General features: G+C 39.9%; 1 protein-coding gene across 1 annotated transcript; it reads right to left on the bottom strand.

The window, feature by feature from the left end:
- Window positions 1–13,099: 13,099 nt before the first annotated feature.
- LOC129666514 (disintegrin and metalloproteinase domain-containing protein 26A-like) lies at window positions 13,100–15,220 on the bottom strand. The gene has a single exon (XM_055593648.1). It carries the CDS (start codon window positions 15,218–15,220, stop codon window positions 13,100–13,102), a length of 2,121 nt encoding a protein of 706 aa, XP_055449623.1.
- Between the last annotated feature and the right edge of the window lie 758 nt (window positions 15,221–15,978).

The raw sequence follows: 15,978 nt of genomic DNA, 5'->3' as shown, positions 1-15,978 counted from the left end.
TCAACTCCTGCTACATCCATCTCCTTCTTTCAACCCACCCAACTTCACGTTCTTTCTCTCTTTTAAGACAAAACAACCAAAAATAAAACCAAACAAGTCAGGAAAAAACATGAAGTCTGTTTAGTGCTGGCCACATGTGACCAACATGTCTGCCTACACGTGAGTGTGTGAGTGATGTTGATGTAATTAATTAAACTCTATTGAAGAAAACCAATTTTTTTTCCTTTCCCAGCAATTATCACTTGCAAGTAGCTTTCTTGCTACAAGTGGGACATTTCAAACCTTTTTGAAGATTTTTTTCATACAATAGAGTTTGATCACAATTATCTATGGGTGGGATTTTGTGCTCACATCTCTTTCCGGTTGGGCTTTTGTGTAGATTGAGTTTGAACATCTCCTTTTTTTCCACCATTTTTTCTGTGTTCATACATGTGTCTATTCTATTGTGTCTGGAAAATGCTGTTGTCTTAATCATCCATGGGGCTCTTAGAATATTCCCATTCCCTTAGCTTTGAGGGGAGGGTTTTGGTAAAGACATTTTATTTAGGGCTGAGCACTTCAAAGTCTCTCACTGTCTGTATATTTGCTCAGTTGTGGTGTCTGTGTTATTTACCATCCACTGCTTGAAGAAACGTCTTTGATGAGAGTTGAGTAACACTCTGATCTATGGGTATATCAATATGCCATTAGGAGTCATTTTATTGTAATATTCATTAAGTGGCATAATAGGTGTAGGTTTCTATCTAGGCCACATGAAATATCTAGTCTAAATGTAAACACTATCAAGTACGGGTCCCATATCACGGAGTATAAGTTAAATCCAATCACAAGGGGATTGGTAGGTCTCTGAATATTCTCACCAGTCCTTTCACTGTTGAATCCATGTGCTCATCTTATAGGCACTTTATTATTTTAGCTTGACATAGCTACGTTACAGTTGGTTGAGACTGTTATTGTCTCTGCTCTCAAAGCAAATATGGCAACTTTAAGATATATATATATATATATATATATATATATATATATATATATGAAAGCTTGCCTGAAGGTTGAATTCTAAACTTACTGTCAACTAGGTTTCTGTATGTTATATGCCACAAATATGTGGTATCATCATCAACAGTGTCTTACCATTAGTTATAGCTAGCAGCCAATAGCATTAAAAATATTCTGCAGTGATTGAGGGTCTGTGGGACCAGTTTGGTCAACAACTCCAAAAGATGTAATCTATTCTAGGAACTGGAAGTTTTATTAGGTAGCATCAGTCAGGGCACAGTCTCCCCACTATAATCATGACACCATTTAAATTATAGATAATATATAAACATATTATATATTCCTATGCTACTGGAGATTTTGGTTTTCCTCTTTCTGTTATAATAGCTTTAATGTTATTTTAAATATAATATAGGAGGCGGAGCCACGATGGTGACTAGCAAGCACAGTTTCTGAGTTGCAGAGGAGCTGAACCACCTGAGGTATTGAGTGGAAGTACTTCTGAAGCCAGGGAAATAAGGTGAGGCTTTCTAAACAACAGGGAACATTGCACAAGGTAAGAACTTTGGTATAGGGTCACCTGTGGACTTGTTTGGGGAAGGAAAGAAATGATCCTTTGATCTCCTAGCACTCCTCTTTTTCGGGCCTCCCTCCTCGGCACAGCTAGCTCAAGAGATTCTCAGCTCAGATTTCGCTGCCTGGAGTCTGTAGCGGCTGAGGCAGGTCTCTTAGCCCCTTAGCCACAACTGCCAGATTTACCTGTCTTCCCAGACCTGTGGCACCATCCTCGCAGGGTCCCAGGTCTGCTAGCTGCCATACTGATTCTGCAGGGTCTCTCATCCACTGACTCTATGGCCCACCCAAACCCTCGGTGACAGGTAATATGCTATATACCCACCAAAGCCCAGCATATCCGCCATACAAGCTAGGTACACTACGCGCTGGGCCTCCCAGGTCTGCTTGGAGAGCACAAGGAGGGCCCCCAGAAGGCATCTGGACTGGCATCTCAGTCTCCAGCTGCAGCTGGACTTCCTAACCTGGCAGCTGCAGCAGCACTGAGCTGGCATAGCATGTCAGTCCTCCTGTATAAGACCATGCGGGACCAAACCAGAGAGCAGAAAGCCCGGATACCTTCATCCCTGCTGATGTGACCTGCTTGAGAGTGAGTGCACCCTTGAGTGTCTACAGAGCGCCAGATCCAGGGTCCTTCTAAACTATAAACCAGGCATCGGACCCCTCCCACCCACATACCCACTGTGGGAAACAGAGGGTCTCTTGGGATATTGAAGCCCCTACTCTTCGGGTCCACCTGAGGAATTAAGGTAGATAACTCCAGAAATTGTGCAATAACTATCACCAGCACCTGCTACATCTACAGTGCATGCACAAGTAACCCCCTAGAAGCATGCAAGGCAGAGACCCTCCCACACACTAAAGAGTTCAACATTTTCTATCACGCTGTCCCTCCAGACATACTTCCATGCACACACACACTCTCTCTCTCTCACACACACACACACACATTTGTGCACCTGAATTTGCCCTTTTGTGCCACATACTTTCCTCCCACAGGTACAGCTAAAGCACCACTGCACACGCTCAAGCCACAGGACCTCTCTCAGCTTCCTGAAGAACTCTCCAGATGCTGGAGAGAGACAGTACCAGTCTGAACTGCAGAAACCAGAAACAAACAGGGAAGGTTACATATAAGCCAATGGCCACAGGTAAGCGAAAGAACACATCCAACATAAATCCGGACATCATGGCTTCACCAGCAACCCCTCAAATTGATGGATATTCCCAATCATCCGAAGCACAGGAAAATGACTTTAAAGCTATGCTTACCCAATTATTTGAGGCTCATAAAGAGGAAACAAACAAATCTGTCAGAGCAATGGCCATACATATTCAGACAGTTAAAGAGGAAATGAATAAATCTATCAAAGATTTGGCCAGTCAAGTGGAGGCAAAGAAAGAGGAAATGAACACAATTCTCAAAGAAACATAGGCAAATATAGCCAAACAAATAGAGGCACAAGTACAGATACAATTAGTGGCATATAGAGAGGAGATGAACAAAAAATTAGAGACCATCATAGAGAGACAGGTATCCACATTCAAAGAGATGAAGGAAATGGTGCAAGGCATGAAAACAGAATTAGAATCAATAAAGAGAACACGAACTGAGAAAACCCTGGAGCTGGAGAACTTAGAGAAAAGATCAGGATCCACAAAGGTAAGCATCACCAACAGAATACAAGAGATGGAAGAGAACTCTGGAAATCAATCTGGTGATTTCTCAGGCAACTAGGAATAACACTTCCTCAAGATCCAGTCATACCACTCCTAGGCATATATCCAAAAGGGGCTCAAGTACACAATAAGGGCATTTGCTCAACCATGTTTGTAGCAGCTTTATTTGTAATAGCCAGAAGCTGGAAACAGCCAAGATACCCCTCAACTGAAGAATAGATGCAGAAATTGTGGTACATCTAAAAAATAGAATATTACTCTGCAATGAAAAATAAGGAAATCATGAAATTTGCAGGTAAATGGTGGGACCTGGAAAGGATCATCCTGAGTGAACTATCCCAGATGCAGAAAGACACACACGGTATATACTCACTCATATAGACATATAACATAGGATAAACCTATTAAAACCTGTACATCTAAAGAAACTAATAAAGAAAGAGGACTCTGACTAAAATACTCAATCCCCAACCCAAAAGGCAAAGAGGATGGACATCAGAAGAAGAAGAAAACAGGAAACAAGCTAGGAGGCTGCCACAGAGGGCCTCTGAAAGGCTCTAAACTGCAGACTATCAAAGCAGACGCTGAGACTTATGGTCAACTGTTGGGCAACGTGCAAGTAACCTATAATGGCTAACCCATCAGAATTACACCTGACTTCTCAACAGAAACTATGAAAGCCAGAAGAGCCTGGACGGATATCATGCAGACCCCAAGAGAACACAGATGTCAGCCTAGGCTACTGTACAGAGCAAAACTCTCAGTCCTCATATATGGAGAAAACAAGATATTCGAAGACAAAAAATAATTTCAACAATACCTACACTCAAATCCAGCGTTACAGAAGATACTAGAAGGAAAATTAGAACCCAAGAAAACTAACTACTTTCAAGAAATCACAGGAAATAAATAACCTCACTACAGCAAAACAGAAGTAGCCAAACACACAAACACACTACCATGGTCAACATCAATATCAAAGAATCTAACAGCCACTGGTCATTAATCTCCCTCAACGTCAATGGACTCAGTTCTCCAATAAAAAGACACGGACTAACAGAATGGATGCGTAAACAAGACCCAACAATCTGTTGCATACAAGAAACACAGTTAAATCACAAAGATAGACATTACCTGAGAATAAAGGGCTGGAAGACGGTTTTCCAAGCAAATGGACCCAAGAAGCAAGCAGGAGTGGTCATTCTAATATCTAATAAAGTAGATTTTCAACCAAAATTAATCAAAAGAGATAGAGAAGGACACTTCATACTCATTAAGGGAAAAATCCCCACCAGGAAGATATGACAATCCTGAACATCTATGCCCCCAATGCAAGGGCACCCACATTTGTAAAAGAAACTTTAATAAAACTTAAACCACACATAGACCCCCACACATTAATAGTGGAAGACTTCAACACCCCACTCTCAACAAAGGACAAGTCAACAAAACAGAAATTAAACAAAAAAACAATAACTCTGACAGAGGTCATGAATCAAATGGACCTCACAGACATCTCTAGAACCTTTCACCCAAACTCAAAAGAATATACCTTTTTCTCAGCACCTCATGGAACCTTCTCCAAAACAGACCATATAGTTGGTCACAAAGCAAGCCTAAACAGATCCAAGAAGATTGAAATAATTCCTTGTATCCTATCTGATCACCATGGACTAAAACTGGACCTCAAGGACAAAAATAGCGAAAGACCTACACACACATAGGAACTGAACAACTTGCTTCTAAATGACAGCTGGGTCAGAGAAGAAATAAAGAAAGAAATTAAAGACTTCCAAGAATTCAATGAAAATGAAGGTACAACATACCCAAACTTATGGGACACAATGAAAGCAGTGCTAAGAGGAAAGTTCGTAGCACTAAGTGCCTTCAAAAAGAAATTTGAAACATCTCATGCAAGCAACATAATGACTCACATAAAAGCCCTAGAAAAAACAGAAGCAGACACACCAAAGAGGAATAGACGGCTGGAAATAATCAAACTCAGGGCTGAAATCAATAAATTAGAAACAAATAAAACAATTCAAAGAATCAATGAAACCAAGAGCTAGTTCTTTGAGAAAATCAACAAGATAGACAAACCCTTAGCCAAACTAACTAAAAGGCAGAGAGAAACTATCCAAATCAACAAAATCAGAAACAAAAAGGGGGATATAACTACAGACACTGAAAAATTCCAAACAATAATTAGGTCTTACTTCCAAAGTCTATATGCCACAAAATTTGGAAATCTAAATGAAATGGACAATTTTCATGACCGATTCTACATGCCAAAGCTTAATTAAGACCAGGTAAACCAATTAAATAGTCCTATATCCCCTAAGGAAATAGAAGCTGTTATCAAAAGTCTACCATGCAAAAAAAGCCCAGGGCCAGATTGTTTCAGTGCAGAATTCTACCAGACCTTCAAAGAAGAGCTAACACCAATACTCTTCAAACGATTCCACAAAACAGAAACAGAAGGAACACTACCAAACTCATTCTATGAAGCCACAGTCACCACCTTGGTACCTAAGTCTCACAGAGACCCAACAAAGAAAGAGAGTTTCAGGCCAATCTCTCTCATGAACATTGATGCAAAAATACTCAACAAAATACTTGCAAACCGAATCCAAGAACACATCAAAGACATCATCCAGTACGATCAAGTAGGCTTCATCCCAGGTATGCAAGGGTGGTTCAATATACGGAAATCCATCAGTGTGATCCACCACATAAACAAAATGAAGGAGAAAAACCACATGATCATCTCCTTGGATACTGAAAAGGCATTTGACAAAATCCAACATCCATTCATGTTTAAAGTCTTGGAGAGATCAGGAATACAAGGCACATACCTGAACATAGTAAAGGTGATATACAGCAAGCCTATAGCCAACATCAAACTCAATGGAAAGAAACTTAAATCATTCCCACTGAAATCAGGGACAAGGCAAGGCTGTCCACTCTCCCCATATATTTTCAATATTGTTTTTGAAGTCCTTGCTAGAGCAATAAGACAATTGAAGGAGATCAAGGGGATAAAAATTGGAAAGGAAGAAGTCAAAGTATCACTGTTTGCAGATGATATGATAGTATACCTGAGTGACCCCAAAAACTCTACCAGGGAACTCCTTCAGCTGATAAACACCTTCAGCAAAGTAGCTGGATACAAAATTAACTCAAAAAAATCAGTAGCCTTCTTGTATACAAAGGACAAAAGTGCCGAGAAAGAAATTAGGGAAACAACACCCTTCACAATAGCCACAAAGGACATAAAGTACTTTGGTGTGAACGTAACCAAGCAAGTCAAAGACTTGTATGAAAAAAATTTTTTTTTCATACAAGTCTCTGAAGAAAGAATTAGAAGAAGATATCAGTAGATGGAAAGATCTCCCATGCTCATGGCTTGGCAGGATTAATATAGTAAAAATGGCCATCTTACCAAAAGCAATCTACAGATCCAATACATTTCCCATCAAATTACCAACACAATTCTTTACAGACATTGAAAGAAAAATTCTCACCTTCATATGGAACAACAAGAAACCGAGAATTGCTAAAACAATCCTCTACAATAAAAGATCTTCTGGAGGTATCTCCATCCCTGCTCTCAAGCTGTACTATAGAGCAACAGTTATAAAAACTGCATGGTACTGGCATAGAAACAGACTGGTGGATCAATGTAATCAAATAGAAGACCCTGACATAAATCTACACATTTATGGACACCTGATTTTTGACAAAGATGACAAATCCATTCAATGGAAAAAAGACAGCATCTTCAACAAATGGTGCTGGTATAACTGGATGTCTACATGTAGAAAAATGCAAATAGATCCATACTTATCACCCTGCACAAAACTAAAGTCCAAGTGGATCAAAGATCTCAACATAAAACCAGACACACTAAATCGCTTAGAAGAAAAAGTGGGGAATACCCTTGAACTCATTGGCACAGGAGACAACTTTCTGAACAGAAAACCAACAGCACAGGCTCTAAAAGCAACAATCAATAAATGGTACCTCATGAAACTGAAAAGCTTCTGTAAAGCAAAGAACACTGTCCTCAGAACAAAACGACTGCCTACAGATTGGGAAAAGATCTTCCTCAACCTTATATCTGACAGAGGGCTAATATCCAGTATATATAAAGAACTAAAGAATTTAAACAGCAAAAAACCAAGTAATCCAATTAAAAAATGGGGTACAGAGCTAAACAGAGAATTCTCTGCAGAGGAATATTGAATGGCAGAGAAACACTTAAAAGAAATGCTCAACCTCATTAGCCATCAGGGAAATGCAAATCAAAACGACTCTAAGATTTCACCTTACACACATCAGAATCAAGATCAAAAATTAAGTGACAACACATGCTGGAAATGTTGTGAAGAAAGAGGAACCCTTCTCCACTGCTGATGGGAAGGTAAACTTGTACAACCCCTCTGGAAAGCAATCTGGTGCTTTCTTAGACAACTAGGAATAGCGCTTTCTCAAGATCCAGCTATACCACTCCTAGGCATATATCCAAAAGATTCTCATGTACACAATAAGGACATTTGCTCAACCATGTTCGTAGCAGCTTTATTTGTAATAGCCAGAAGCTGGAAACAGCCCAGATGCCCCTCAGTGGAGGAATGGATGCACAATTGTGGTATATCTACACAATGGAATATTACTCAGCAATAACAAACAAGAAAATAATGAAATTTGCAGGTAAATGGTGGGATCTGGAAAAGATAATCCTGAGTGAGCTATCCCAGAAGCAGAAAAAGGCACACGGTATATACTTAATCATATAGACATACAATATAGGATAAACCTACTAAAATCTGTACACCTAAAGAAACTAATTAAGAGGAAGGATTCTTGCTAAAATACTCAATTCCTATCCAGAAAGGCAAAGAGGCTGGACATCAAGAGAAGGAGAAAAGAGGGAACAAGTCTGGAGCCTGACACAGAGGACCTCTGAAAAGCTCTGCCCTGTAGACTATCAATGTAGATGCTGAGACTTATGGGAAACCTTTGGGCAGAGTGCAGGGAATCTTAGGAAAGAAGTGGGAAACAGTAAGATCTGGAAAGGACAGGAACTCCACAAGGAGAGCAACAGAACCAAAAATATCTGAGCACAGGGGTCTTTCCTGAGACTGATACTCCAACCAAGGACTATGCATGGAGATAACCTAAGACCCCTGCACGGATGTAGCCCATGGCAGTTCAGTATCCAAGTGGGTTCCATTGTAATAGTAGCAGGAACTGTCTCTGACATGAACTGATTAACATGCTCTTTAATTACCTCCCCCTGAGGGGGAAGCAGCATTACCAGGCCACAGAAGAAGATAATGCAGCCACTCCTGATGAGACCTAATTGACTAGCATCAGAAGGAAGAAAAAGAAGTCCTCTTCTATCAGTGGACTTAGGGAGGCGCATGCATGCAGAGGGTGGAGGAAGGGAGGGATGGGAATGGGAGGAGTGAGGGGAACCATGGGGGAGGATACAAAGTGAATATAGTGTAAAAAAAAAAAAAAGAAAAAAAAAAGCATTTAGCTATACCACTCTTGGGCATATATGTGGAAGATGCTAAACCATATAAGGACATTTGCTCAACTATGATCATAGCAGCATTATTCATAATAGGCAGAATCTGGAAACAACCTACATGTCCCTCAACTGAAGAAGAGATGCAGAAATTGTGGTACATTTACAAGATGGAATACTACTCAGCTATTAAAAAAAGGAAGTCATGAAATTTGCAGGCAAATGGTCGGAATGAGAAAAGATCATCCTGAGTGAGATAACTCAGAATCAGAAAGATTCATGAACGGGTGTTAGATTTTGTCAAATGCTTTTTCAGCATCTAAGGAAATGATTTTTTTTTCAGTTTGTTTATATGGTAGATTACATTAATAGATTTCTGTATACTCAACCATCTCTGCATGCCTGGCATAAAGCCTATTTTTTCATCGTAGATGATAACTTTGATGTGTTCTTGGATTCGGTTGTGAGTATTTAATTGAACATTTTTGTGCCAATGTTCATAAGAGAAATTGGTCTGAAATTCTCTTTCTTTGTTGGGTCTTCATATAGTACAGGCATCAAGGTGACTGCGGTTTCATAGAACGAGGTTCATGATGTTCACTCTGTTTCTCTTTTGTGGAATAGTTTGAAGAGTGTTGGTATTAGCTCTTCTTTGAAAGTCTGGTAGAATTCTGAGCTGAAAACATTTGGCCCTGGGTTTTGTATTTTGAATTGGAGGCCTCCAATGACTGCTTCTATTTTCTTAGGGAATATAAGACTATTTAATTTATTTACCTGATCTTGGTTCCACTTTGGTAAATGGAATATATCAAGAAAATTATCCATTTCCTTTAGATTTTCAAATTTTGTTGAATATAGGCTTTTGAAGCAGGACTTACCTAATGATTCTTTGGTTTCCTTAGTGTTTGTCGATATGTTCCCCTTTTCTGTTCTGATTTTGCTGTTTTGTATAGTGTATTTCTGTCATTTAGTTAATTTTTCTAACTTCTTGATTTTGCTTAAATAATCATCTCTTGGTTTCATTGATTTTTTTGAATTGTTCTCTTTGTTTCTAATCTATTGATTTCAGCTCTGAGTTTGATTATTTTCAGCTGTCTACTCCTCCTGAATGATGTAGATAGATTTTCGTTACCAATTATTGTTAGTTAGTTTTATTGTGGAATCGGTGGTGATTGTGATTGTTTTCTCTTGCTTTTTTTGTTGTGAATGTATCTTTATCCAGTGTTTTCTTATGTGTAGTTGATCTTGTTGGGTTGGAGTTTTCTTTCTAGTATCTTCTATAGGATTGGGTTGCTATGTAGATATTGTTTAAATTTACTAATGTCATGGAATATTTTGTTTTTATCCATCTACGTCGACTGAACATTTTGCTTGGTTTAATGGTCTGGGTTGGTATTTGTGATCTCTTATTCTCTGCACCACATCTCTCCAGGCCTTTCTGGCTTACATAGTCTCTTTTATGAAGTCTGGTGTGATTCTTTTTTTTTTTTTTTGTATTGCAACAATAATTTTAATGAATATTTTTAAAATATTATATTAATTACACTTTATTCAATTTTTATCCCCCCTGTAGCTCCCTCCCTTCTGTCCTCCCAATCCCTATTTTACTCTGCCTTCTCTACACATGTCCCTTCCCAAGTTCACTGATAGGGAAGTCTTATTTTTCTTTCTTCTGATCCAACTGAGGAATGGATACAGAAATTGTGGTATATCTACACAATGGAATACTACTCAGCAATAATAAACAAGGAAATCTTGAAATTTGCAGGTAAATGGTGGGAACTGGAAAAGATCATCCTGAGTGAGCTATCCCAGAAGCAGAAAGACACACATGGTGTATACTTACTCATATAGATATATAATATAAGATAAACCTACTAAAATGTGTACATGTAAGGAAACTAATCAAGAAGGAGGACTCTGGCGAAAATGCTCAATTCCCCTTCAGAAAGGCAAAGAGAATGGACATCAGAAGAAGGAGAGAACAGGAAACAAGTTAGGAGCCTTCCAGAAAGGGCCTCTGAAAGTCTCTACCCTGCAGTGTATCAAAGCAGATGCTGAGACTTATGGCCAACCTTTGGGCAGAATTCAGGGAATCTTATGAAAGAAGTGGGAAATAGTAAGATTTGGAGATGACAGAAGCTCCACAAGGAGAGCAACAGAACCAAAAATATCTAAGCACAGGGGTCTTCCCTGAGACTGATACTCCAACCAAGTACCATGCATAGAGATAACCTAAAACTCCTGCACAGATGTAGCCCATGGCAGTTCAGTCTCCAAGTGAGTTCAATAGTAATGGGAACATGGACTGACTCTGACATGAACTGTTGGGCCTGCTCTTTGATCACTTCCCCCTGAGGGGGGGGCAGCCTTACCTAGCCACAGAGCAAGACAATACAGCCACTCCTGATGAGACCTAATAGACTAGGATCTGGGTGATTCTTATAGGTCTGTCTGGATATGATACTTGGCCTTCCCCCCCCCCCCCCCCGTCACTCTTAATATTATTTTTGTTTTGCAGATTTAGTGTTTTGATTATTATGTGGTTGGAAGAATTTCTTTTCTGGTCTAGTCTATTTGGTGTTCTGTAAGCCTTTTTTTAAAGGCATCTTTTTCTTAAGGTTGAGGAAATTTTCACTTATGATTTTCTTGAAAATATTTTTTGTACTTTGGAGCCTGGAATCACATACATAAACATAGTAAAGGCAATATACAACAAGCCTATAGCCAACATCAAACTGAATGGAGAGAATATTATACCAATCATGTTGAAATCTCCGATAAGGCACAGATAATTATTCTCTCAGTATATCTTCAATATAGTACTGGAAGTCCTAGCTAGAGCATTGAGACAACTAAAGGATATCAAAGGAATACAACTCAGAACATAAGAATTCTAAGTATCACTATTATCAGAAGATATGGTAGTATATATGAGTGACCCCATAAATTCTACCATGGAACTCCTAAAGCTGATAAACACCTTCATCAAAATGGCAAGATACAAAATTAACTCAAAAAAATCAGTAGTCCTTTTGTATACAAAAGATGAAGGGCTGAGAAAGAAAGTAGGTAAGCAATAACCTTCAAAATAGCCACAAATAATATAAACCTCTAGATAATCAAACAAGGGAGGTCTTAAGAACTTCTGGACTAGAATTTTACACACACACACACACACACACACACACACACACTCCACGAAGGTGGGGATTTGATGGAGGGAGGGGGAAGGAGGACAGAGGGCGTGCAGGGACAAGAGAAACTGTGGCCTGGGGCATCTCTGAGACCTACAGCAGGATAGGCACCTTGGAGGATATGGGGGTGACTCTATTGGAGACCTTTACTAGTGAGGGACATGGAGAATGAAGAGGTCATCTTCAAACCAGCTAAGACTCCTAGTAGAGGATGGAGAATACCAAACCACCCACAAAAACTATGACCCAAAATTTACCCTGCCTACAATAAGTTCAGGGATAAAGAAGGAGCAGAGACTGGGGTAATGTCCACCAATGCCTGGCTACACCATGGGAGAGCGCCAACCCCTGACACTATTAACAACCCTCTGTTAAGCTTGCCGACAAGAGCCTAACATATCTGTCCTCTGAAAGGCCCCACCCAGCAACAGATTGAAACTGATTATGAGCTTCACTGCCAAACAATTGGTGTAGCACAGGGAGCCTTGTGGAAGAGTGGAAGGCAGGATAGAAGGACCAGGAGGCAACAGGAGCTCCACAAGAAGACCAACAGAGCCAAGTAACCTGAGCCTATGTGTGCTTGTGGATACTGAAACACCAACAAAGGACTATATTTGGATTTGCCATAGGCCCCCTACAGATATGTACACAATGGACAGCTTGGTCTTCATGTGAGTTCCATATTAAGGAGAATGGGGGCTGTCTCTGAAACAAGGACTCTGTTGCATGCTTTTAGATCACTTGCCCCTGGCGGGGCTGCCAAGCCAGGTCACCATAGTGGAGGATGCATTCAGTCTTGATATAACTTGATGTGCTGGGAGAGTAGGTGGGAGAACTCCCCTTTTCTGAGGGGGAGTAGAGGAGGAACACCAGGAAGACACAGGGAAGAGAGGAGGGAGGGGCTCTGACTGGGATGTAAAGTGAATAAATAAATAGTCCACACATTTATACATGAAAGAATTTTTGTAGGATAAATTTTTAATTATTTTTTTTTGTTCTCTTTTTACCTTTGCAATCTCCTTTGCATTAAAGATTCAAGTCTGAGGTTTTGTATTTGAGGTGCAATTTTAGCACCAGATGCTGGTTCTGGTGCTGCTGGTCTCTTCAGTTTTAAGTATTATCTCATCTTCTTAAGTACGGTAATTACAACAGCTATCACAATCAGAAAAAGAAAAAGAAAAACCAGCACAAATGGTGCCCAATTAGGATGTTTTCCTGGAGGTGGTCCACTGTCTATACTACCTCCAAAGCCACCTCGTAGACAGTATGGTGGTTTCCACCGAGGATCACAATGGCAGTGGTGTTTACTGTTGCAGACACCTTTCTTATTGCATAATCTTTCTGAACAGTTACCTAACAGAATGGACTTATCGACACACTTCCTGTCAATGCATATACGGCCTTTACCACAAGCTGTTCCATCTGCCACTGCTCCAGGGTCAGCTATGCTTATTCCAAAATGATAGTCCAAGGACCAGCAGGTGGAATTATTGAAATGAACCCAATGCAATGTTTCATGATTTCTCCTAGGAGGAAGCTCTGTCACATTTTCACACTGGATCCTTCCACACAATACATCAGTGCTATTGCATCCTATGTAGGTATAGCTATTGTTACCACAGTTACCAAAACGGTCACCCCGTTTGTTCATTTCCATGTAGCATCTTTCATCTGCACTCCTGGCTCCCTTGCCAAAAATCTTCTGACACTGTACCTGACGATTATGGCATGCATCTTTATAGCAATAGCCACCATTTCTGCAAGGGCTTCCATCCTCTAGGTACACGTCATCTGGACACGCAGCTGAAGTTCCATTGCACCACTCTGGCAGGTCACATTCATTTTTCACTTTTCTACACACTGTGCCTGTTGGAATGAACTTGCAGCTTTTGCAGCAAAGCCCAAAAGCACATTGTGCACCAGGTTTAAAAACACAGTCATCGCTACAACATGGATCATTTTGACATGACTCAGAGGTTCCACAATCACACTGCTCTCCTTCCTCAACCAGCTTATTCCCACAGGTTTGGTTTTTTTCGATTACTAGTAAATCCGGAATATTGTATAAACAGGATCGTCTCCCAATAGTTGTAAACATTTCATTATAACTACAGTTGCTGAATCTATCGGAACCAGACAGGTATGCGGCCATTATGCAGCTCTTTCTCCCACAAGTGCATTCTTTCTCATCATGACCCATACCCAAATTGTGACCCATTTCATGTGCTATAACGGAGGCCATGTGTGACATCGAATCAGAAAGGAAACTCATAACTGCACAATTATCAGGTGTACAAACTGTACCTACAAAGGCTAGCCCTAAGTACATTCCATATCCTTGCAGGGCAAAAAGATGGATGATATCATGTCTAATTTGATTGCCAATGTTTCTTTTCTTCCAAACACAAAAATCACCTAGGACTTTAGAAATATGTCTTTCTACATCGACATGATTTTTTTCATTCCACACTTCAAGTGTGGTTAAAACCACTTCAGTGTCTATTTGAAGATAATAACCATTTATTCCATTGACCATTTGCAAAATATCTTGAAGACATTGTGTGGTATTTCCTTTTCTATGAACATATCGTTTGTGATCTATTATCACAAAATATTCAAGATACTTGTGGTGTACCCACCAATCCCCATATTGGCTTTGGAAATACGTGGAGTCACTGCTGTCTCGAAGATTCATTTGTCGTGTTATTTCCTCTTCTGATAACCCACATCGCATGGGAATTGATTCTGACTCCTCACTACCCATTTTATAAGCCAGATGTTCAAATGTGGAAGTTGAGCTCTTGGGCATGATTTCATAAACTGTGCCATTTATCTCTAGTATGCCTTGGAAACTTCCCAAACAGGTTGTAAGAGCAACTATGGATTCTGGATCTTCGTCCACATAGCCATGGTAGTAGCAGTCATCCCGCACAAAAGGCTGTTCTGAAAGGATATCACCTTGGTCACTGTAGGTTAAGAGTAAGAAGTTTCTAGATATCAAGTTTTCCTTTGGTTTCATGGTGATAATATGCCTCTCTGCTCCAAAGTACAGGCTGTAGGAGAGCCAGCCTGGAGAATTATTGTGTCTCATAGAATCAGTGACCCTGAAAGGTATCACTACTTCTATAGGGCTACTGTATTTAGCATGTCCAGTTGTTGACCATGTGGAGAGGAAGAGCACCTTCCACAGCCAGAACATGATCCTCTTATGGACCAGGGCCTTATCCACAGTCCCCATGTCTTGTCAGAGAGCAAAAGGGAGAGCTTGAGAAGTCCTTTCTCTCCTAGTGCTTGGTCTGTATGGTTGCATGCAGCACGGGCCTTTGATGGTGTGTCTTCTGACAGAGGTGATTCATCAGAGCATCAGGACTGAGAGAAACAGAGGTAAGAAAGTCACTCATAGGTATAGGTAAATCATGATCAAGTCAGGTTACCGGAGATAAATGCAGAGAACAGGCTAAAAGCAATTAGTCTTTGTTCCATGCTGTTTTAACAATGTGCTTTCTTTTTTTTTTTAAATTTGTGGTAGAGTATACTTTGTCCTTATATAAATATATTTCTAAAACACTCAGAGTTCTTAATAAGATACTAATTTTTAATTTTTAATTCAATTGATGTCATGCTCACAGTTTCTGAATATTCTAATTTTTTCTTTCTTCAACAGCACCTGTAGATATAACTGTAGATAGCTGAAATTTAAGGTTGTCATTGTGTTCATATATGTAGTGATTTAAATTGTAACTCTCCTCAAACAGTGTCCTGCATCTGAGTACATTTGTGTGTTCCTTTCTGTCCTCATTTTGTCATTGTGGTGGGAGGCAGAAACTTTTCTCAGGCTGAAACTTATTCTCATTTGTATTTTTTATAGTTTGTTTTTAATATGGTTGTGAGTGTGCACAACAGTGTGAACATGAACCTTGTGTGAATATTGATATACGTGTAAAGGTCACAATTCATCCTGGCTACTGAGTGTTCAGGAGCTCTACACCTTGTTTG

Source organism: Psammomys obesus, unplaced genomic scaffold (assembly GCF_907164565.1).
Source record: "Psammomys obesus unplaced genomic scaffold, mPsaObe1.curated_primary_1811, whole genome shotgun sequence".
Lineage (NCBI taxonomy): Eukaryota > Metazoa > Chordata > Mammalia > Rodentia > Muridae > Psammomys > Psammomys obesus.
This window is presented reverse-complemented; position numbering and strand designations above follow the sequence as displayed.

Bases quoted from the DNA above. Each gene is read 5' to 3' on its own strand.
- LOC129666514 (XM_055593648.1), bottom strand. From the start codon at position 15,220: ATGGGGACTGTGGATAAGGCCCTGGTCCATAAGAGGATCATGTTCTGG.